Source organism: Panthera onca, chromosome D1 (genome assembly GCF_046562875.1).
Source record: "Panthera onca isolate mPanOnc1 chromosome D1, mPanOnc1 haplotype 2, whole genome shotgun sequence".
NCBI classification, from domain to species: Eukaryota; Metazoa; Chordata; class Mammalia; order Carnivora; family Felidae; genus Panthera; species Panthera onca.
In genome coordinates, this window is record NC_138348.1 from 66,921,102 (window position 1) to 66,946,299 (window position 25,198).

The 25,198-nt window shown below is 36.7% G+C and overlaps 1 protein-coding gene across 18 annotated transcripts in view; it reads right to left on the reverse strand.

Annotated features, from left to right (window-relative positions):
• The window catches only part of DLG2 (discs large MAGUK scaffold protein 2), a 2,113,447-nt gene that overhangs the window by 698,116 nt on the left and 1,390,133 nt on the right, over positions 1 to 25,198 (reverse strand). For all 18 annotated transcript variants that reach the window (XM_078433028.2, XM_078433029.2, XM_078433030.2 and 15 more), the window contains one exon: positions 22,383 to 22,436. In XM_078433028.2, the coding sequence (XP_078289154.1) occupies positions 22,383 to 22,436 (54 nt within the window). The remainder of the gene's footprint in view (positions 1 to 22,382; positions 22,437 to 25,198) is intronic.

Here is a 25,198-nt window from a genome sequence, read left to right on the forward strand (position 1 = left end):
CACAGAGCCTGGAGCCCGCTTCAGATTCTGTGTTTCCCTCTCTCTTTGCCCCTGCCCTATTTGTGTTTTTTCTCTCTCTCTCTCTCTCAAAAAGTTAACAAAAACTTAAAAAAAAAAAAAAGAAATACTACTTCCAATGGCACATATTTTGTAATACATGTAAACTGACTATCCACATCATGGGACAGAAGAGGAAATAGGTTCAAGAAAGAGTTAAATCAACTTATGTATCAAAAACAAACAGAACACTTACTGCAAGCCCAATACACATCAGGCACTCTGTTAAATCTTGGGGCAGATATAAAAACAGAACCTCTGTCTCAAGGAGCTACAGATACATAACCAGATCTCATGTAATACATACTACAACAGAGTTAAGTTTAAGGTTTGCTGGAACACAGAGGAGCATGCACTTAACAGGAGGAGGGGAGAGGCTTCACAGAGGAGGTGGCATTTCAGAAGGTTTCATTCTAAAGGTAAGTCAAATTTTGTCAGATGGAGATAAAAGTAAAAGACATTCCAGGCACAGAGAAGAACAAGTGCAAAAGCATGCAGGTTAGGAAGATCATCGAATGATTGGAAGACTGAATTCTGTAGGGCCAGAGGGAATGAGGCCTAGAGAGAGAAATGTACAGTGGATATAGATAGAAAGGAAGCCAGGCAATGGACGAGATTTCTCTAAGGTCATGGCAGTTATGGAAAACTGCAAAGAGAACTGAACACTCCTGTGTCCTCACTGAATCTTTTATCTGCTTTTGTCACAGTACCTATAACAAATTGTAGTTATTTTTTTGCAACAGGTTAGTCTTCTCCTATTAAACTATAAACTGCTTGAGGGCAGAAGTCATCTCTTATACAACAGTATTACTGACAGCTAACTGTGCCAAACAGCATTGGTGTTTTAAAAAAAATATGTTCCATAAGTAAATTATATCTTCTCACACCACAAAATCTGGACTCAAAACCTTGGATCTATGGTACTATATATAAAATCTTGTGTTCATTTTAAATAAAACCAAGATGACAATTTCATGATTGGTTTTCTCTAAGTATGGGACTCTATTTCTAGTTGTCTCATGGGTATGATGGCCTTTCTTATTCCTCTTGATGATTACCACCCTGTGACTCCACCTCCAGCCTCCACTGAGCTTCACTATTTGGGAACATCTTCGAGAATTCTTCTGTTGCTTTTTTAGTCAAATCCAATCGTGCTTGTTTTAATTGCACTGGTCATAGATTTACTATGATTCAGAGAGATTTAGAGACTAATTGTTTTTGGCACATTAGCCCTTGACACATTCATCCTGACCCTCATTGGCACTTACTCAATTAGTGCTCCTTGGAAACTGCTCAATTGCTAGTTGTTACCTATAGGGAACCAGACTTTAGAGTTTTACTCTTCACTATGAATTGCTAATTTATATGTGGTTGATGTCAGCAAATTCAGGGGAAAAGAATGCCAAATAGATCTTAAGAGTTTTGGCCAAGTGATCTTCAAACTCGATGCCCATACAATTCTAATTCAATGTTATATATACATTCTGATGCAATATGATACATCAAAGAAAGGCGAATTGTTTAAACAATAAGATGTTTGAAATATCTGTCATTTAAAAAGTGTAATTTTCTGAGACTAAACATATAATTCAGAAACACAAGAAAGTGTGTTATATCCTTTCAGGATCCACAAAAAAATATACTTTACTACTATCTATGCTCATTTCTATCCTTACTGCTTGTAATGAAGTCATGGCTGGCTGTTATAGTACCTTGGTAAAGCAGGTGGGCCCTAGAGTCAGATTGCCTGGGTTGAACTTCAGTTTCAACATTTATAAGCAATGAGACTTGGGTGTATTTCTAAACTTTCTAGGCCTTAGTTTCCTTATGTGTTAAATGAAGATCACAAGCACATCTCCATTACAAAGTTGTGGTGGGAATCAAATGAGTTATCTGAGGAAACACAAACTACTTGGCACTGTTCCTGGTTTATCACACACATTCTTTAGATGCTGGGGAATGTAATTATACCCTGCTAGGCACTCAAATAACTGAGACAAAATGATAAAGTGCTATAAGAAAGGTACAGATAAAATTCTCTGGCCATACTGTCTTTCAAATTACTTTTTAATGGAAAAGTTATAAACCAGAGAAAGAAGAAAATGATGCTGGCAGGTATCCCTGCAATAAGAAAGAGCAAACACAGAGAAAGAAAATCAATGGAGGATTTAAAATGTTCTTTTTGCTTTGACATCTAACCTCCTGATTCCAAATTTTTTCAATATCATAGTATAAGCACTTTTAATGATGAGATGATACCACATTTCTCTTAATCTACATGACCCAAGTGGTTCACAGAAATGGAGGTCAGTGGTGTCAACATTCCTGACTAATATTTTAATTAAATCTCAACAAGCAGACAGATTCCCAGAGTGGATGTAGTGTTGTGATAAAGAACAGAAGAAATGAAAGTACATATTCTCTGAGGGAACACTTCTATGGCCTAGAGCATTTCACATCTTAGTTTTTGCTAAGGCTACAGGAAGACCCAAGTGTCCGCCGTGTGGTAATGGGAACTAAGTAAACATTTGGCATTTGAAAGCAACCCCCATTTTAAGCTCCTCTAAGGCAGTATAGAGTAGTGGTTTAGGGCGGTGCTTCTCTAATTTTGATATGCATTTGAATCATCTAGGGATCTGGTAAAATGCAGATTCAAATTCAGTAGGGCGGGGGTGGGCTTGAGAGTCTACCTTTTTAACAAGCTGCCCAGTGATACTGATTTTGCTATCTGAGGACTACATTATTTTTTAAGTTTATCTGTTTATTTATTTTGAGAGAGAACCCTCATGTGCTCAGGGCAGGGGGAGAGAGAGAAAGAGAGAAGAGAATCCAAAGCAGACTCTGCATTGCCAGCACAGAGCTTGATGTAGGGCTTGATCCCACGAACCATGAGATCATAACCACAGCCAAAGTCTGATGCTTAACCAAGTGAGCCACCCAGGCACCCCTGAGGACTACCTTTCTGAGTAGCAAGGGTATGGAGAACAGACGCTGCTTGAGTTTTAGTGCTGGCTATTTGTCTTAGTAACTACATGACTGTGGCCACATAAATAAACCTTTCTTTCTTTCAGTCAGTTTTTTTTAATATGTAAATGAGGATAAGATCAATATTAAACTAAAATGGGTGATATGACAACTCAATTAATTAATGCATATAAAACATTTAAAATGGCACCCAGTACTGAGCAAGCACTCAATATAATTTTTTTTTATTGAACAACTAAAAGTTTCTCATTATAAACATTTAGCCAGTCAACAGAGATGAACATTCTACAAATTTTAATTGAGTTTAATTCACTACCATAATTTATTTTAAACCATTAATGTCAACAGTCACATTAATCTCCATTCCACATCCCAAGCTTGGCATGTTATAATTTTTCAAGTCATTGAACTTAAGAAAGCAGCTAATTAACAATTCTCTTGGTGGTAGCTATACTCAAAGGCACGAACTTGCCATGGTATAGTAACAAATTTCTTCATCTATTTTTTTCAGGAGGAATACAACAAAAATAAGAACCCAATATGTTTATAAATAACTGAAATGTATCCTGCTGGTAGCCCCATAATATTACAGGTAGTTGGCTTCCTCCCTGCTTTGTATTAATCTCTTTCACAATTAAAATTATTCTGTTTGTTGTCTATCACCCTCATCATGAGTTTAAACTCCATGAAGGAGGGACAATGTTTATCTTATTCACTGCTATATCTCAGCATCCAACATGCAGCTTGATATTTGATATAACAATAATAAAGAAATGTTTGTAAAAATATGAAATAAATGAATATGTACCTCAGTTGTACATTTCATTCATTTACTCAAGAATGTATTAAGAGTCTGTGATTTTTTTTCTGGTCATTTTCTAGGTACTGGAAATTTACCAGTGAATAAGATATAGTATTTATGTTTAATGAACTCATGCTCTAGTTGGAAACAGATATGTGAGCAAAAAATTGAATACAAGATCAATTCCAGATGGGTAAGGGATGCATAAGGAGAGCACTTATAGACTGGAAGTAGGACTGAAAGAGAACATTCCAATTATAGGAAAAATTCATGCAGTTTCCCAGAAGTGTGAAACAGTCAGACAAACTGGAAACTTTCAATAGAATGGATAATGAGTAGAGGAGTAGTCTGAAAATTAACAGTAGAGACAAAGGCAAGGTCCAGATCATAGAAGGTGACAAAAATGTCTTATAGTCTATAGCATGTGTGAGTCAGGATGGAAGGATGAGAATTTGAAAGATAAAAAAAAAAAAAAAAAGAAAAGGGGCACTTGGGTGGTTCAGTTGGTTAAGAATACAACTCTTGATTTTGGCTCAGGTCATGATTTCACAGTTTGTGGGATTGAGACCCATGGTGGGCATTGTGCTGACCGCACAGAGTCTGCTTGGGATTCTTTGTCTTTCTCTCTCTCTCATTCTATTTCTGCCTCTCTCTGCCTCTCCTCCACTCACACACACTCTCTTTCTCAAAATAAATAAATACAAATTTAAAAAAAACTAAAAGAATAAACCTCCTTATAAGGAATACTAATAATGCTACACAGAGAGTGACTGTAGCAGAGACTGTTAACTACCCCTGAATATCTACTCTTTTCTTCTTAGAAATTGTTACCCAGTGAAAAAGTTAAATACCCTACCCTCGCTCAGATAAGTGTAGCCACATGACCATTTTTAATCAATGAATAAGTAGATTTTTGTATGTAATTTCTGGAAGTGTCCTTAAAAATAAGAAACACACTCTTGTCCCTTCCTGCTGCTTTAAATGTGAGGCAATGGATGGAGCTACAGTTCCATTCAAACCATGGAGTGATTGAGAAACATGGATCCTTGTGCTACAATGCTAGAAGAGTTAAGACAGAAGGACTTTAAATCTCTTAGACTATAGAGCACCATGCCTCGCTTTTGACTTTATTTATGCAAAAGAAAAATGATTTTTCTCCATGATTTTGCAGCTCTTATTTCGGGATTGGTATCCCACTTTTCCTAATTATCAGTGTTACATGTTCAGAAATATGCAAAGACTTCAAGAAGAATGTGACATTCAAAGTAGTTACTGAATGAAAGGAAAGAGATCATAAGGAGACAGGGCATCAATTAAAGACAAGCATGTGCATAAAAATCACTCACAATACAGTATGTTCAGGAAACTGGGAGAACTTTTTCGCAGTGGGAAAAGAAGGCATATTCTAGAAAAGGGCTGGGAGGATGGAGGGCAAAGGATAAGAGGCATCTGTAAAAAGCATGAACTATCACACTACAAAGTTTAGATTTTGTGAGGCAATTCAGGGTCATTAAAGGTTTTTACGTAGTTAAATGACAAGAGTATAACTGGCTTTTAGAATAACTCAGAGAACTATGTGAACTCAAAGATAGAAAAAGCAAGAAAAAGAGAGACAAATTCAGAGGCAACTTCAAGAGCCCTGGAGAGAAAGGAGGCAGGGCCTAAGGGCCTTGACAATGGGGTCATGGGACAGAGAAGAGACACTTTTACTATGTAAGAATTAGTACATACTACATAAAAATTAGTAACCACATACATGCAGGAACATGAAGAAGAAGAAGTCAGGATATAGCAGAAGCAGAAATGCATTACAGCTTGGACAGCTGACTTCATAGTGCCATTACTGACCAAGACAGAGAATGAAGGAAGAAGGAAGATAAATTTAAAAAATGCAAATGGAAGTCAGGCTTTGTGAAATAGGGAGGGGAAAGACAGGAAAGAAGAAACAGGAACACTGGCAGATTTTTCATGTTTGGCTCTTTCTCATATTTGATTGCAACTTAAATAAATATCACTTTCTCCAAGAAGCCTTCTCTAAATTCTCTTTCTAAAGAAGACACTGCCCTCTCCACATCCAATAGCACTATCCCAGCACTTTGCTGTGTTTTCTTCAGACCACTTATTATTTTATAGCTTCCTTTTTGTTTACTGTGTACTTTGACTAGAATGTAAGCTCCATAAGAGTGAAAATTTTGTTTTTCTCTCATTAATTGAACTAAAGTCTGCCTGACACACATTGGGCACTCAAAAACTTTTGTTATATGAATGAATCACACAGTACCTAATACCAGCATGGAACTCAAAGATCATGAATAAAAGTAAAAGTGAAAATAAAAATAAAAAATTAATTAAAAGGACCAAAGTCATCACATAAGTGAGCTTCCTCAGTAATAGATGCCAAGGAAGATGAGCTCCAGCAATGCCCATAAAGACCTGTCACAAATGACACAGCCAATTAGTTAGGAGGAGCCAGAAGTCCTGAGTGAAGTCCAATTTGTCATTTATTAGTGATATAATCTTCATAAATTTCATGGCCTCAAAACGTCTTTAAGTTTCCTTAGCTACAAAAAAGACTACTTCATTCACAAATATTTTGAGAATTAAATGAAACAACACACATGAAAGCATGCTCTTTGTCATTTTCATCCAATCTGCCCCAATCATTCATTCTAAATTCCTACTTATTATTTATTACACACAGTGGCATGACTAAGATCTCTTCCCAGCTTGGGTTTTAGCTTTTAACAGCAACATGTTGGGTATACTTGCAAATTTCCCATTTACCACATTCTGGAACAACTTCCTTCTATTTGAAGCTCTTTGACCTTTTATTAATGAGGTGTGTAACAATACTGTGTTTGACCTTAGTTCCTCTAAGTGTCTTCTTCAGTCTTTTAAGTGAGTAACTCAGCAAATTAAATTTTATTACAACTACTAAGAGGCAGGGTAGCATAACTCTATTCTTACTAAATGTCCCTCAACACATGCAGTGTAACCTTGGACAAGTTAAGATCTCTTTTTTTGCCTTAGATTCCTCACCTGTGAAGTGGAGATAACAATATATTTCTTAGAGTTATTGAGAGGACAACACAAATTAACATATGTAAAGAATTTTTAATAGTGCCTAGCATATAATTCAACAATTATTAACTACTGTTATTCTTACCATTTGCTAAACCATGTATGAAATTACTCAGATAATTCTCTTATCAGTACCATGAGCTATTTCCAGTTTTTCCTACTTTACCAATAAGAAATTAAAGCTCTTCGAGTTTAAGTAATTTCAAGTTACTTACACCACATCTAGTGGAGTGGCAGTGCTGATATTAATTCAAGAGCCACTTTTGGACACCAAACTGTGCTCTTGGCCCTGTCAACATAATGCTTGATGTAGAAGAAGCCAGATCATCTCGTCATTAAAGCAGACATTTATTAACTCAAATTGCCATCAAATAAAATGGCATTAAATATACTTTTAACTGTGTGCTTTTTAAAGTAGGAGCAGTAGGCCTTCAGAGAAGGGGAGAGTTCAGTGAGATGGGTTGTCAGAGAAAGCTTCTGAATGACTTGGATAGAGCCTAGATATTTGATTGTTTCTAATTACATTGAGCCTTAGGTTACTACAGTGACCCACCTAAAGGTCAACCCCAGACCAGCTTTCAGCAGTAGTTGGCCTGCAAATTTCTTTTCCCAGTTTTGTTGGGGGCCTATAGGGACACTGATCAAGCACAGACCATGCCTCTATTGTTCATTAACCCAATTACAACTCATAAATGGTGACATGTGTCAGCAGAACAACCCTTGGGGGGGTGTTTCATTAACTTGATCATGTCTGAACCTGGGGGTATGTGTCTTGAAAAGACAGCTTTTTTAAGCCATGGCTATGTCTGTTTCCAAGTTAACAGGGGGCAAGCTCAGTTTGTTACCTATAATGAGTCCACTAAACCAACCACCTTCATTGGGAGGTCTTTTCAGACTCACAATGGATTAGAAAGATTACATGTTTTAACATTCTTGATGATTTATGACAGAGCCCACACTATGGTTAGTGGATTTTTTTTCCTCCTCAAAATAATAAGCAGTGTAAGTGCTGGTGCCTAATTTTATAATTTCAGATCAACTAGATCAAACTCTCTTCATTTTATAGCTCTAAGTCAATGGTTCTCCAACTCAGCTTCACAAGACAATCACCTGGGGAGGTTTTAAACACACCAATGTCTACACCCAGGCTACAGTCAGGCATACTAAGAAGGAATTTTTGTTACTGGAGTCCAGGCATCAGTATTTTTAAAACACACAGGAGAAAAAATGTGCAGCTAAGGTTGAGGACTACTGTTTCAGGGTATTGGGAAAACTATTAGCAATGTCTTAAAAAATAAATAAAAAGATCCCGAGATTGTCTTTAAAGAGATAGCGATTATAAACAGCTATTGTTTGCACTCAGTAATCTGTTCAACTTATCTGACTTTATTCTTTTTCATGATGAATTTTCCTTCAAATGGTACCTCATTAGATAGATATTCTTTGAGTTTTATACTCCTTAATTTTCAAAATAATACACCTCTGGGCAAAACATCATTTGGAGCACTTGGTAGAAATCAGGATAATCAAAATATATTGCTATTATAGCTGTTGGTGAAGCAGCAACTATGCTTTTAAACCAAAGTAAAAGCTCATGAAAGTTCATTCTGCTATTCAAATATTCAATCAAAACTGGAATTTTTAAGTCACAAGTTAAGGAAAACAATTCAGAGGTTGAGATATGGTACACTTAGAAAAAAGAAGACACTAGGGGAAGCCAACCACTGAAAGCCACATGGTAGAGAGCTCCCCATATGAATCAGTGTGGGACAATACCTCTTTGTCTTAGATCCTGTTGCTATAGACAAGGGAGACTGATTCACTTGGATCTTTTGAAAACAAAATCAAGAATTTTTTTTCTCAAAATGTGATTTATTTTATCATTTCATTTCATTTCATTTTATATTTTAGAGAGAGAAAGTGAGATCGTGAATGGGGGAGAGGGGTAGAGGGGAAGAGAGAGCAAGAACCTTAAGCAGGCTCCATGCTCATTGTGTAGTCTGATGTGAGGCTCAATCCCACAGCCCAGAGCTGAAATCAAGAGTTAGACGCTCAACTGACTGAGTCACTCAGGTGCCCCAAAATGTGATTATTATTTTAAAGATGAATTTCTTGTACAAAAAAATCAGAGATCAGAGGTAATTGATTGCTATATGCCAGGTTCTATATTAAGTGCTTCATATTCAATAATTCATTTAATACATGAACCCATGAGGTAGGTGATGTTATCCCATCTTATATGTGAGGAAACAGAGTCACAGAACCCTCAGGGATTTGCCCAGTGTCACAGGACTAGATGGACCAGGAGAAACATAAATTTATGACTGCCAGACAATAAAGCCAATCTCTATAGCTAATATCACATACTTCTCAGAAAGAAAGATAATTAGCCACTAAGAGAAAGACAGTTTTTTTTTTTTTGAGTCTGTACCCTGAAGATGAACTCAAAAAGGATGAATAGCAATGGAAGGCTTTGAATGACTTCAAATAGTGGTGTGTGGGCACCAAAGGAAGGATTTATTTTGGAATAGTCACAAAAGAGACAAAGTGTCTGTCCAATTGCCCAGAGAATAAGTAGCTATGGCTACCACTAAGAATTGATAACTGAAAATTATCAGTGTAGAAAGCCAATTTAAAAATCCAACAAAATTTAACAAGGAAGAGACAAGATTATAAAATACTTTGAACGTCACATAAAATTCCTGAGGCCCTAGGAAAATGTTTTAGTATTTCTGCTTTTTTTTGAAAAGGTGTTTACCTTCATTTCAATAATATTCTTAAAATTGAGGGAAGATCATATGAAGATTTTAAGCCATTTCCCCTTATTACTCTACTCTCATTTCATTTATGATTTTGCTTTTTACTAAATGATCACTCCTCTTTTTTCTTTCTTCTGTTTGATCTCACCCACGTAATCATGATCTCCTTTATCATATATGCTGCCTACATTTTCTTTCAAAGAAATGTGAGAAGGAAAAATCATTAAAAAAATAGCAAAAAATACTAACACATTTAATGGGCTCTCCAACTCACTAGAGTCCTACGATATTTGGCACAAGGTAAGAAACAAGATTAGAATGATCCATGAGAATTTGGTCTCTGCAGAAAAGGACCTACAGAGTGCGGCAGATAATTGGATTACCCTGATCTACACAGTTTTAAGACTAGATAGCACAAAAGTTATCTTTTGCTTTTGTAAACCTTTTTTTTATAAAATATTTATTATTGGAGTATTGTTGACATACAATGTTATACTCCTTTCAGGTGCACAAGATAGTGATTCAACTATTCCATATATTACTCCAAACTCAGTAGGCATGATAAGTAAAGTCACCTTCTATCACCATACAATAGTATTGTTGTATTTTTGACTATATTCCCTACACTCTGCTTTTTATTCCATGACATGTACTTTATAACTAGAAGTTTGTACCTCTTAATCCCCGTCACCTATTTTGTCCATTCTCTCCCCTACCACCCCTCTGGTAACCACCAGTTTGTTCTCTTTGTGAGTCTGTTTCTGTTTTTGTTCTTTTAGTGGTTGTTTGGTTTTTTGTTTTGTTTTGTTTTTTAGATACCACATATAAGTGACATCATATGGTATGTTTCTTATTCTGACTTATTTCACTTAGCATAATACATTATAAGTATATGCATGTTGCTATAAATGACAATATTTCATTCTTTTTTATGGCTAATATTACAGTGTGTGTGTGTGTATGTGTGTGTGTGTGTGTGTGTGTGTGTGTGTGTGTGTGTGTATACACCACATCTTTATCCATTCATCTATCAATGAACACCTCGGTTGCTTCCATATCTGGGGTATTGTAAATAACACTGCAATAAACATAGGAGTACATATGTCTTTTTGAATTAGTATTTTCATTTCATTGGGTGAATGTTCTGTATGGAATTACATGTAATACTTATTACATGTATCTTTTTACCATTGCAGCTAAGTATGGTTTTATACCTAAACTATAATTCTTGGGATATAAGGGGGAATCACGTTTTAAAGGGAGAAACAATGGTCATCCCTCTGTACTTCTTTTAACTGTTCCTTGGCATGTCATCATGGTGACTATGCACCCAAGGTCATCATCCAAGGGTGGAAGAGCAAGAAGATAAGGTTTTTGGGTCCCATCTTTTTAAGACCTTGTGGAGCAGAACAGATATCCCAGTTTTGAACCACCCATTTATGGACTGTTATATGTGATATACATTTCTATCTTGCAAGAGCACTGTTATTTTGCTCTTTGTTGTATGTAACTGAACATATATACTAAATAATGCACCATGCAAGATAGCTATTACTCTCTCTACTAACAGATGAGGGAAGAGGGTCAGAAAAGTTAATTTTCTAAGGTTACCCAATAAGTATATGGTAGAATCAAAAAAGACCAGAGTCCACCCTCTTTTCACTAAAGCAGGCAATCTCCTATGAGTTAAATACTATGGAATCAAGGAGGAGTGAGATGTTAATTTTGCCTGGAGGAATTAACGAGGGCTTCCTGATGGAGGTGGAAGTTTAATGAGATCTTTTTTTTAATGTTTATTTATTTTTGAGAGAGGGGGAGAGAGACAGAGTGTGAGTGGGGGAGGGGCAGAGAGAGAGGAAGACACAGAATCTGAAGCAGGTTCCAGGCTCTGAGCTGTTAGCACAGAGCCTGATGCGGGCTTGAACTCACGGACCATGAGATCATGACCTGAGCCAAGTTGGATTCTTAACCAACTGAGTCACCCAGGCGTCCCAAAGTTTAATGAGATCTTAAAAGATGGGTATGGATAAAAAAGTTATTCCTTTGGACAGAGTGAACAAAGGCAAGGAGATACAGAAGTATATAAAAGACTCAAGAAAAGCTTGTAAATTATTGCTGTTAAATTGACCACTATTTTTCTTTGGCTTTATTTATTTAACATATATTTCAGTGTATCTACTACATAGCCAGATACAAACAAGGTCCTAGAGGTAAAGTGGTAAAAAATAAAAAAGATGTCTATAAATTCCCAAATATATGAGAAGATGATACTACTGGCAATGCCTACAGGATAAAGTCCAAATCCCATATCAGCCAAACAAGGCCTTCATAGTCAGACTGAACCATACCTTACCAACCTCACATTCTGTTACTGCTGTGCTCCAGCTTCACAGAATGCAGTGTATATGAGTTTCCAGGCCTCTGACATTTGCACATATTGTTTCCTTTTCCTGGAATGCCTTTTCCCTTCTCTGCCTAAAAACATCTTACTTTTTCTTTAACAGCCAGCTAAAATTATGCTTTTCTTTGACTTCCTCAAGGGGGATGGTTCTTTATACCATATTCCCTTAAAACAATTTCTTCACATCTTCATTTACTTTTCATTAGGCCAGCCAACCAATCTAGCCAAAATGTGCCAGGTTATGGAGGTAAGAAAATGGCAAAAATAGAGCAATTTTTCCCTGTGCTTTTGGAGTTTACAACCTAGAAAGAAATATCGAGCATTGAACGGTTACAATGCAGTATGACAACTTCTTTGGAAGGGAGGAGTGTCAAGTGGAAGCACACAACAGAAGCATCAGAACTAACCTCAACTTCCAAGAAGAAGCATTATTTAAACTGAATCCTTCAGAATGCAAAGGAGTCAGGTAGGCAGAGAATGGCAAGACATGAACCAGAATGAAGCGCTGTCCACTAGACTCCATTAGACTGTGATGCTTTTTAAGAAGCATCCCAAGTGATTTAACACCACCACCACCACCAAGATTAAATGCTGGCTCAGGTTAATACTAAACGTGTTACTACTGTACTTTACTGAATCCCTATACTTATATTTTGTCTTTCCTCTACATAGTATTTCCTATCCCATCTTTTACCCCCACTTCAGTCCATTATCCAGAAACTTCCTGGAATCCCACTAGCATCTCTCAAACTTCAGTGTGCATAAGATTCACTGGTATGCTTGTGAAAACATAGACTTTTTGAGGCCCTCTCCCCAAGAGATTTTGATTCTATAGATCTTAGGGTAGAGCTGGAGATTCTGTAATTCTAATAACCTGCTTGGTAAGATCTGATGCTACCAGTTCACAGACCACATCTTGAATAACAGTTCTGTAGGAAATTATACAAATATTTCTCAGAATTATTTCCCCTTGTTCCTAAACCTGCTATGCCAGGCTGAGCTCCTTGGAACTAAAGTGGAATTTATGCTTGGGTATATGGGTCATGTGCTTTCAGAGGGACCATTCCTAGAAAGAAGGACCTGTGTGGTGATTCTCACCCAGCAATCACGTTCTCCACCTGGATGACTGTTATATTTTCTCACTTCCTCCTGCTCTCCAACAACTATTATGTTTTCTCACTGTCGTCTTCCATACCAGCCTGTGTAGATAGAGGTTTCCCAGTGGACAAGGAGACACCAGTAGGGCTGCCAGCAAACTGCATTCTCTAAGGGCAGCCCAGGGAAAAAGGATGGAAGTAGCTTCGTGAATGAGTAAATAGGTCAGGTCTTCTACTCATTTCATGATTTTAGAAGATTCATTTAAGTCTAAATAAGGGCTTTATAATTTCACAAAAGGAAAATGATGGGAGAATTGCTGAATTTTTAAGAAGGCTTTCAGCAATTGCTTCCACTTGCCTCAACGTGCATCATGTATGAGAGTCTGGAGAGTTAATATGCTTTTAAGAGCCATGAGGACAGGGACCCCATGAACATACTCCACAATTCCCTGCAAGAATGATAACTTTTTAGAAAATTTGAAAATACTTAACTCTAAAATGGAGGAAATGAAACCAACTGACAAAAGCTGAAAGGATCATTTTGATAATTAATTAGATAATACACATAAAGCACCTAGAATACAGTGGTTCCTTGATAAACATTAGTTCACCCCTTCTATTTATGTTTTATTATTTATTATTTAGAACAGCTTTGTTCCATAGAAGTCTGAAATGATGGACACATTCTATAACTGCACTGTTGAATACATTACCCACTAACCACAATGGCTACGAACACTTGAAAGGTAGCTAGTACAACTGAGAAATTGACTTTTTGATTTTATAGTATTTTAATTACATTTAAATAATGGCACAAGACTTGTAGCTGTTGTCTTGGAAAACACAGGTTTAGTAGCAAGTACAACATAGTAGTTTGTAATTAGTCCTGTAGATTTGTTGAACTGAATTGACTTGATCCTTTATCATACAGGTAGGAATGTTTAAGGTGAAGAGTGAAAAGGGCAGCTCTCCCAAGACAGGCCAAAAGCTGCAGTTAAAGAGCAAAGGCAGTAGGATCCAAGCCAAAAAAAAGTTTCGGTCATATTGACCAATGCTTTTCAAACTTTAATATGCATACAAATCACTGAGGTTCTTATTAAAAACACAGATTCTGATTTAATAGAACTTGAATGGGACCCTAGATTCTATGCTTACAAGGTCCCAGGTAATGAGTGTTGCTAGTCAATGAGTCCCTTTCAAGAAGCAAACATCCAGATATAGTTAGGGTGATGGACCAGCATAACTGCTATTGGATCTACCTCTGAACAAACTATGGTGTCTGCATTCTAGGAATGCAAATTACAGGGATGCTCTATTTTATTAAAGGCACACTATCCCTCTCAATCTCATGATGAACATTATTAAGCACCTTCTATATACTAGGAAGAGTACTCATAACACCCCCTAAAGGGCATATATTATTACTCCCATTTACAAATAATACAACAGCGGTTTAGGCAGAGAATTTGACTTAATCAAAACTCATGCAAGCGCCTTCAGAGGTGGGATCATAACCCAAGTTGCTCCTGAATCTAAATCCTAGCCTTTCTCTTTATACAATCTTGTTATTCAAAGTGTGTACAAATGGACATCATCCTCACTGGGAGGCTTATTAGCAATGCAGACTCTCAGGCCTCATCCCAGGTCTGCTCAATAAGAATCTGCATTTTAAGATCTCCAGGTTATTTTTATTACGCACATCAATATTTGAAAAGCACTATTATGTTCCATCTCTACCTTTATAGATCAAAGTAACAAGTGCAACAGTAGGGGATCTATTGATTATGGCAGCTGAGAAATGGATTTAGACTGGCTAGATTTGACTGTGACTCTAAAATAAGTATTTTTATAAGAAATTTATATTACTACTGTTATTTTTTATTTTTATTTTTGGGAAAGCATAAGCAGGGGAGGGACAGAGAATCCAAAAAGGGCTCTGACAAGCTGACAGCAGCAAGTCTGATGTGGGTCTCAAACTCACAAACCGCAAGATCAAGACCTGAGCCCAAGTTGGATGCTCAACCACTGAGACACCCAGGTGCCCTTAGAATGAATATTGAGTTTTGCTTCTCTTGCTAAATTCTTATTGTCTCATGGACACAGTTTAAGTCAAAATTAAGCTATTTTCTGGTAGGTAAGGATTTTCTAGTTGTTTTTTTTTTTTAGTTTGTAGATAATACTACATTCTCAACATATAAAAACATTGACAATTTTAGTAGTGTTCAAGGGGGAAAAAACAAAAAAAGAAACAAATGTGTTTGCTGAAAGATAAATGTACTAAAATCAGCAAAGTTTTTGAAAATAACATTATTAATCACTACCATGATGGTTCAAAGAAACAAGCAAAATTCTGCTTCCTCTGCCTTCATGGTTAATTCTGGAAAACTATCCAATTAAAAGTGAATAGCAGCCTGAATCACAAGGGTCTGTTACTGTACAAAGTGACTCAGAGGAATTCACTGTTCTGCTCTGTGACCAAGTGCTTGGTCATTCCCCTTCTGCAAATATAGCAACTTCCTCCTCTGAGAGCTCTTACCCTAAGCTTCCTGCTGCTGGAATCAATCAGAAATGCCATTTAAACCTTGCTTAAAAACTTCTCTTAGTTTCAAGCCCATTCTTTGGCTCCTTGAATGAATCTCACTGCTAATTTGATTGTTTCTCTCCATCTCTGAACCCATGTCAACCTTTATCTTCTCTCATCCTCCACTCTTCTCAACACTCTTTACTACACTGTACTTTTCCTTGGGCCATTTTATTCCCTTGAAACAACTTTCTGGTCCTTTGTCCCAGAAGCATAGCTGTGTCTTCATGCAATGACCTTTCACACTTAAAGTTCTCTACAAAAATCTCACTGATAATACTGTAAGGATATTACGATTGCTTTCAAATAACCTTTACATAAATGATCTTGGAGGTCAAATACTGTGGGTGTACTGATGAGAGAGCATAAGGCAAGCTGATACCCCACAAACCCCGTACCCTCTCCAGGTGAGATATCTGTGACATTCCTTAGGCACTCCTGGCTGCCAAAGAACAAGGGGAAGGGGAAAACAAATGGTTAGCTGATAGAGATCCCAGTCACAGTCATGCAGGAGACGTGTCTCTATCAGTTTACAAATGTCTTAGTAAATTACAAGAAAAAGATGATCTTATCAATAGCCTAGCCTCCAGAAACCTATAGACCCAACTCAGTTTCATGGAGCCCTAACACCACCCTCCCCTCCATGATGATGTAGGGAACAAAGGCAAGATGAAAATATAAATAAAATTAAACTTCCTTTTTTAATATACATTTTTCTTTTTCTTTTTTTTAATGTTTCTTTATTTTTGAGGGGGAGAGAGAGCAAGCAAGTGAGTGACCAGAGAGAGAGGGAAATGGAGGGTCTGAAGTGGGCTCCACTCTGACAGCACACAGCCTGAAGCGGGGCTTTAACTCAAGAACTGGAAGATCATAACCTGAGCTGAAGTCCAATGCTTAACCGACTGAGCCACCCAGGGGCCCTAACATTAAATTTCTTTAGAACCTATAGCTCATTGACAAATATTTGAGATAGGGACAGTAAAACATTCCTCCAATAAACTTCTGTCTTGTCTTACTGTTAATGCCTTACTGGAGGGAAAACCGCCTTAGCTTGACAATAGCAGACTCTGGTTTCCTCTGAGTCCTCTTTAGCATATGAAAGTCCTTTATGGAAACTTTCCTTTTTGCCTGTACCTCCCTCAACTGCAAGGTGTATAATCAGTTGCTTCTCACAATTCTAGGCAGCTCTTTCTGCCCATGGGTCCTGTCCCCTTGGTTTAATAAAATCACTGTTTTGCACCAAAGAAGTCTCAAGAATTCTTACTTACCCATTGGCTCTGGACCCTACCACTCCAAACTGCATCAATACTATTAAGGACCTTCTCATATTTTTTTGTAACTTAATCCCTCTTTCTTCTTTTCTCTCCTCTACTTCTCTTACTCCTTCAATTTCTTGGGATGTTTTCCAAGCCACAGTCCTGGAACTTCTGGAACAAATCCCTTGTCTCTATTATTATTTCTACCTCTGGAAACAAAGTTTCAGACAACAAAGTGTCTCAAAGAAAACTAAGGTCATTGCACTGTCAATACTTGATAGATGTTTCTTTTATTTCTCTATAGTTTCCATTAAACATCCTTAATAATCTAGATACTCACTTACCATATCAGTTGAACCAGTGTCCTTTGACACTGTAATTATTTATTGCCACTGACCTATTAATATATTTTTAAAAAACTTTTAACAGTTATTTTTGAGAGACAGAGAGAGACAAAGCACAAGCAGGTGAGGGGCAGAGAGAGAGGGAGATTCAGCAGGCTCTAGGCTCTGAGCTCTACTCGAGGCTTGAACCCATAAACTGTGAGATCATGACCTGAGTTGAAGTCAGATGCTTAACCAGCTGAGCCACCCAGGAGCCCTGACCTACCAATATTTTAAAAGTGTAAGTTTCTTTCTTTTGTACCCATTTTTCTTATAAAGGGCATTTACAAATTCTTAGCCCTTTTATTTAAGACTTTGGTATAGTAAGCTAGTTTGTTGTTTAGCAAATATTCACTCCTTCTTCTACTTTGAGCTTGGCAATATGACTTGCTTTGGCCAGTGGGGTGTTAGTAGATGTCATGTGAACATAGCCTTCAACTGTGTTTGTGTCCTGGGCTTTCCTCTTGTGTTTTGGCCATTACAATTAAAATAACATACTCTGGGTAGTACTGTCCCACTCCCTGGGCCTCAGAATCAAACACTTGAAGCCAACCTGGTAATCTACAGTCTACAGCAGTTGGCCCAACCAACCAGCAAACACTTACGGGAAGAATAAATGCTTATTGTTATATGCCACTGATTATGTGGTTATTGGTTGCACACCAAAAACTGTTATGTAGAGTGAAAATAAATGACAGACCAAGCTCTACCATTTACTAGTTGAGCTAGAATGTCTGTATCTGTAAAATGAGAGGTTTGCATTCATTGGACCCTAAGTTACTTAACAACATTTAAAACTCATGATTCTTGAGTATACTATTTATTACAGTATATTTCCAGAAAACAAGTCAAAATACAACCAGTATATAATGAACTCTAGAGAAGGATGGATAAAAAGGAATCCTAGAATTTCTCTGATTAATTTTATTTTTTTTAAAGCAGAAAGAATGGGGTTTCGTTGAATGGTGTTCAATATACGACTCTGGTCAGCTACAAAAGCCAAAAGTATGTCCGGAGAGGAGGCTTCCGGACTGACTTCCTTGTCAGTTGGTTGCAGAGTAGAGGGTAACATGGTATCTTTTCACTAAGTCAGCCTTCAGGGATGTAGACTTACATATCATATGCAGGCTCTACTCACTGTGAACTCTCTAAGAACACAGTATATTCATCAACTGCCATAAGACAATATTTAACAAATAATGGAGAAGAATAACATGATTGCGTAAAAAATGTAAACTACAGAGTGCTGAAATGGCAATTTGCTTTTTCTCTTTGCTTTTCCTTGAGGGATTTTAACCTTCATATAGGGGATTCCTGCTTTGCAGGAAAGGTGGGGTTATACCATATGTAACATCATACCCAACCTTAAAATATCATGACATCATGAAAGAACGAGATTATTTGAAGCATTTGTATGTAAGAACCTCAGTGATTCCCCCCCATTTGTTAATGGTAGATACTTTAAGAGCTCTAAAAACCCCTAACTTCCTGCCTAAAAAAAGGCAGAAATCTCTTTAAATATTTTTTGTGCCTTATTAGATACTTAATTTAAAAATTTCCTTTGACCACAGATTTCCTCTAGTTATTCAATTGCTGTTTATACGCATGCCAAGGAATTGTTTCCACAAGGACAACATATTTCTAAAATCAAACTTGCTCACTGGCAAAATTAATATTTACTTGTAATGAAATTATTTGTGAGAAGGACAATAATACACATTAAAATTTGTCATTTAAGTAATATTTTTGAAGAAGGAAATGCTCTTATGCAATATGACTGAAATGCTCTGGGGAGCTCTGAAATTGTTTTTTCATTAAATAGATCTGAAATTATGTGAACAACTAGAACATGAGAAAGGAAAGAGGAAAACAAAGTTTAGAACACTAGGGAGCGAGAAAATAGACTGCGAACAGAACAGCGATTTGTTCAAGGTTACCCAGTGAATCAGGAACAAAGAGGAAGGTTGGACTTATGCCAAAAGCTAAAGTATATCTACATTAATGGCTATGTGCTAAATCTGCATTTTCAATAGATGATGTACTCATGTTTATATGGGGGAAGATAGTCATATTTACCATCCTCTCAGGGCCTAGCATGTGTTACTACATAAGTTTTTATTATTTACATAAAATGATAAATAAACACTTAGAAGCCAGAAGTTAACAAAGCATGATTTCATGGTTCCTGGGAGGCTCAGTCAGTTAAGTGTCCCACTCTTGATTTCAACTCAGGTTATGATCTCATGGTTTGTGAGATCAAGCCCCAAGTCTGGCTCAGTGCTGACAGTGTGGAGCCTGCTTGAGATTGTCTCTCTCTCTCTCTCTCTCTCTCTCTCTGGCCCTCCCCTACTCTCTCTTTCTTTCTCTTTCTCAATATAAATAAATGAACTTTAAAAAAAAAAAGCATTATTTCGCATACATAATTTCATTTCGTCCCCACAATCACCTCTGAGGTAGGTATTATAATTCCTGTCTTAAAGATAAATTTAGATCCAGAAAAATTAAATGACTTGCTGAACAACACATTGTCATGAAACACATTGGGATATTTTCACCACAGCAAACGGGTCAGCAACCCTCTCTAAAGATACTACTTAAGGAAGCTCAAAGAGGTTTTGCATTAAGTACAAAAAAGTTGAAGGTTAAAAAAAAAAGAGCCTTTGAAGAACTCAAATTTGTATACAAAGTTGATATTTAGGGAATAGAAAGCAATTTGATTAATTTGTTATATGTAGCTGATTTTACTAGCTAATTAGCTGTGATATCAGTCAAGTAGGTCTGCATAAAATCTTTAAATTCTGTCGATAAATTATTTGTACATGAGGGCATCTGGCCATTCAGGCATGAGAATCCTAAGAGACGGCTTTGAAATAATACAGATCTACCAAAGAAAGCAGTCCTACTTACAAAATCAAGTCTCTGTGCTCCATGTCTACTTCAAAGCACTGTTCATCTGCCTTGCCTATGAATATAGCAAAGAATTTTTCTAGAGTAAAAACACAGAATTCCTTAAAATATACATGAATCTCTGTCCCAAAGCTATTGGGGCCTCTGTGACAAGTTGTCTTCCACCCAAATCCACGTGTAGCAGAGGAGAAAGCAAAGTTTTTCCCAAGCGGAGAGAAAACAAGTGAGAAAAGGTGGGAATATAAGAGGTTGTATGATAAGAGTTAAGTGAGATCTCGAACTCCTTACCCAGTCTATCTACATTCCTTCTTGGCTCTGCTCCTAACTGTGCAACCTTGAAAAAGTTACTTAATCTCTTTATGATTCAGTTTTTGGATCTGTAATATAAAGAAAGTAATAGAACCTATCTTACAGGGTTGTTTTAAGGATTGAGTTAATATTTGTTAAGTACTTAGTGTCAGGTATACAGTAATACTAATATAAATATTTGATTAGTGAAGGAAGATAGGGAGAGTGAGAGAATAGTGGACACTATGTGTCTTTAATGTATTACTTTGCTTCCTACTAACAGGATCCTTGTCTTTCCAGAACTGGGGCTACTGATTCCTACCAGTAAGCTTTTAACCCCATTTCTTGTCTGACCCCAAATGACTCTTGTTCAGAAAGATTTAGGAAGCCCTAGCTCAGTAGTTCAGGTGAGTCAGCACTAAGTCAAGCTTGTTGTTATTCTTATCCTGACCCTGTGTCCCAGTTTCAGTCACTTGTTCCTGTAATCAAGTCCCAACCTTGTATTCCAATTCTAGCATTATGCTCCCCTGTGGCGGAGTCCTGGCTTGGAGGATCAGCTCAGGATCTCCAGTTCCTTTGAGGCAGAAGCCACCCAAAGGGTAGCCTCTTGACTACTGGCACACAGTGCATGAACTTTGGAAAATCAGTTGTCTATATTTAAAAATTCCAAACCTTTACATAAAAATTCAAATTTCCAACTTCTCTAGAAAAGTTAGATGATTTGGTAACACTTGGTCCCCATCTCTTTTTGGTACCAATCCACTGGAGCCAAGTGGCAGCTGCCCCCTTTGGAACACCATGTACTCTCGATTCCCTGCTGTCCCCATGCCTTTTCCTTCATTTATTTCTGGGAGTTACTTTGTCTTTGTAGGTATTTAAGGTTGGGTCTAAGAGTTAGAATAGCGATACTTACCAAGCATTTACATTGTGCCAGGTAATTTTTCAAGTGCTTCATGAGTTTTATTCATTTAATCAAAGACCAGGCATCTGTTCTTATCCAACCTCCCTGCAGTCCTTCTCCTTGCTTCAAATCCTCTGTCTGTACACACACCTGTGTTTGTCCCATCTTCCCCAATCACTACTGTCTATCCATTAGCTAGGGTCACACATAAAGCCTTGTCACACTTCCAAAATGTCAACTGCTCACCCACACTGTGGCCTGCTGCCACCCTCCAATCTCCCCTGCTGAGTCAAACTTTGTTGTTCAAGAATTTTGTCCATTATAGTGGTTATACTTAATCCCAGGCTTTACCCATTTGTCTGATTCTAGTATCTATCTCATGCTCCAGGCTTTCATAAAACCATGCCTTTCATTATACATAGAAAGACTACACCCTTAAAAAATGTGTTCCAACTCTTGTTAGAAACCCAGCAAAATCCATCTAATATTTGATAGCTTACTTATGTTGTATGTGCTACCACAGAAATTTGATTTGATTATTCCTTTACTAAGAAACCCAAAGAAGTTTATCCATCTCTTCTATAAGCAATTCAGTATCTTTTCAGGGAACCACCCAGGAAACTAACAGTTTTTTTTAATACAATGGGCTTTTTTTTCCTTATGATAGGCCCTTATGTTTTGCAAAACAATGAATGAAAGAGAAAACTATTTGCATAACTAAGCTGAGATTTAGCAAATATCAAAACAGAACTCACAAAACTCTTTCTACACATTTCATAAGATTATCTGGACTGGGTAGAATTGAATATGTATTGAATTTTAAATTTAGCTCATTATAATCTAACATAATTTTTAAAGAAAGTCTTAATAAAAATGTTACTTACATAAGGAATCGTGTCCAAAGTATCTGTGTTGACAATTATAGGAGCAGGGCTGGCCTAAAAAAGAGACACAAGAAAAAAAAAATTAAATGACAGGTAGTCTATTCTGAGATAGGATCTGTTAAACTTATTTAACAGAGTTCAACAGTATTTCTTGAGAACCTGTAAAGGCACTATGTCAGGGTTTCAAGGGATAAATGAAATGTCTTAGAATTCCCTGAAACCACCTTCCTTCAAGTATTTGCTATATTGACTACATAATGAAATGAAGTAAGCAGTTAAATTTGTACTCATTTTCTCTTTAATTCTACCCAACAGTAGGAGGTGAGGATTTGAGCTGTATATGAGGTAAGAATTTCTAATAAATTGGGTGAGTAAAAATGTATAGCATTTCTTTATAAAATGGCTATACAAAATAAATTTAATTTCTCTCTCATGGAAGCAAAATTTAACGTAAAGCAATATTTGTAACCCTCCTCTTTAAACTGCCTTTTGAGAATATGTTGAAATAGAAAGATTCACTTATTGACATCTTATATGTATATTTACCTATTATATATTCTGTACCATATCTTTCATCATTTGTGCTTTTCTGATCATGTACCTTAGAAATCCTTAGCTAGAAAATTACAAATTAGTCAAAGGTGGCATAAAATCATTATGAGTATGCTAAACTTCCTTTTTTTTAAAAAAAATGTACAACCTGTAGTCATTCCCTTTAAAGCTGGGTAGGAATCTGTGTAACACTGATACAGAAGTGCTACAAGCCAAGTCATTAGAAAATGAGAGATTGCAATCTCTATTTGCAACAACCAATCTGACTTCATGAATATTGAGTAGATCTATCTTTATTTTCTAGTTTCTAGAATTTTCATAGCATCTTTTCCTTCATCCCCTGCAGGATCTTTAATCTCCTTCCCAAATTGCAGATTTCATTTAGATAGAAAAAATACTCTCATCATGGTAAATCCAGAGCTGTCCTATAAGACATGGTAGTCTTGGCAAGTGCTCAACTTTTGGGACATTTCATTAGCTGTGCCCTCTGGAGTTAACAGAGTTAACAGCTTTTAAATGTCAATCTGTTAATCAAATGATTAAAAAAAGGCAATCCAGCAGATTTTACAAAACACAATTCCATGTTTTAACATAACACACCAGGCATTGAAAACATGACCCTGGTCTATATGTGTCCATAGTGAGCCAACTAGATGTTCACAGTTTATTCATTAACTCCTAATAGCAAGTACCTTTAGGGTGAATAGGGGCTTTGGAGAAAGACAGTTTTCACAGCATCCCAACAAAACAAACAAACAAACAGGCCCTAAACACCTGCATACAAAAAGGCAGTGCTTATTAAGAGGCATGTGGTGGTGTAGGGAGAAGAACAAGAGGTTTGGAGTTAGAGAACCTGGGCTCAAGTTTGGTTTAGCAACTTTCTGATTATACGTTTTGGGGCTGAGCAACTTTCTGATGGTGAGATCTGGAGGCAATTACACTAACTCCCTTTGTCTCATTTTCTTTCTCTGTAGAATGGGAATAGAAATAATCATCTTCTAAAAGAGTCATTTGAAGAATAAGTGAGATGATATATTTGAATGTGCTTTGTAAACTTACATTTCAGAATCAATATTACATATTATTATTAGCATCCCTAAAGACAGACCACTGTAAGAATATATTATTGACTGGTTTGTGAATTGTTTACACCCCAGAGATTTCAAAGCCATGATAGTGGCTACAATCACACTAAAGAAAACTAAAGATTAGACCATGTGACTTACTATTTATTAAATATATATTACTTGCCCAGGTATAAGAAAATGCACATATATCCTCATTTAATCTCCACAAAACCATAGTGATAAAGCATTATTATCACTATCCACATATTATAGATGAGAAAATGGAGGCTCAGGGAAAATAAGAGCTGAGATTTAATACTGGCCTTCCTGACCTCAAAATCCATTTTTTTTTCCACACTAAGTTGCTCCATGATCTGAGTATCTAGGTGGCTCAGTTGCAAGAGTCCTGCAGTGATTGCAGATCTCGAGGTAGAGCTGCATAGAAGATTCTGGCAAACCAAAGACCACCCTGGAGGCAAGAGCTGCCTTAAGTCTTACATATCAGATATTGAAAGCAATCTGGTGATGCCTGAATGGTTACTGTTGTTGTCTTCCTCTTCTGTTTTTTAGTTTTTACTTCCTCTCTTCTATGCTTTCTAATTGGTTCCCAGGACTCTTCTAAAACATTTGTGCCTTGCCCCCTTGACCAGACTGAAAGCTTTCCAAGTATTACACCCAAGACTTATATTTAGTACAATTTGATCAATAAATATGTATTGGTTTGATTCAACCCATCTTACTTTTGTTTTTCCTCTTACAGATTATATTAACATGATCTAGGAATAAATTTTGTATGCAAACCCATTTCCTTTATGATGTCATTTATCCCTTTCATATGTTTATGCTGCTATTTTCCTTTTCATATACATAAATTCAGGTTTTCTAATCAGACTCTGTTTAAAAAATGACAAGGATTGAATATTTTCCTAGAATTCTTCACAGCACTTGGTTACACCAAAGGAGCTCAGCAACAACTTAGGAATTACTGGCTAAATGTTGATATAAAGTATAGGTGAGGGTATAAAGGAAAATAATAGCTCTTTGTAAGCTCGTAAACTCAGGAGAGCATTTCTAGGATAACTCCAAAATCCCATGTTACCAACAAAACTGTGACTACTTTTCCAGATTATCCACTGTCACTATCTTTCCTTAATCAGTCCCTATTGCTTAACTATCCAGCTTTTATGAAATATTGAT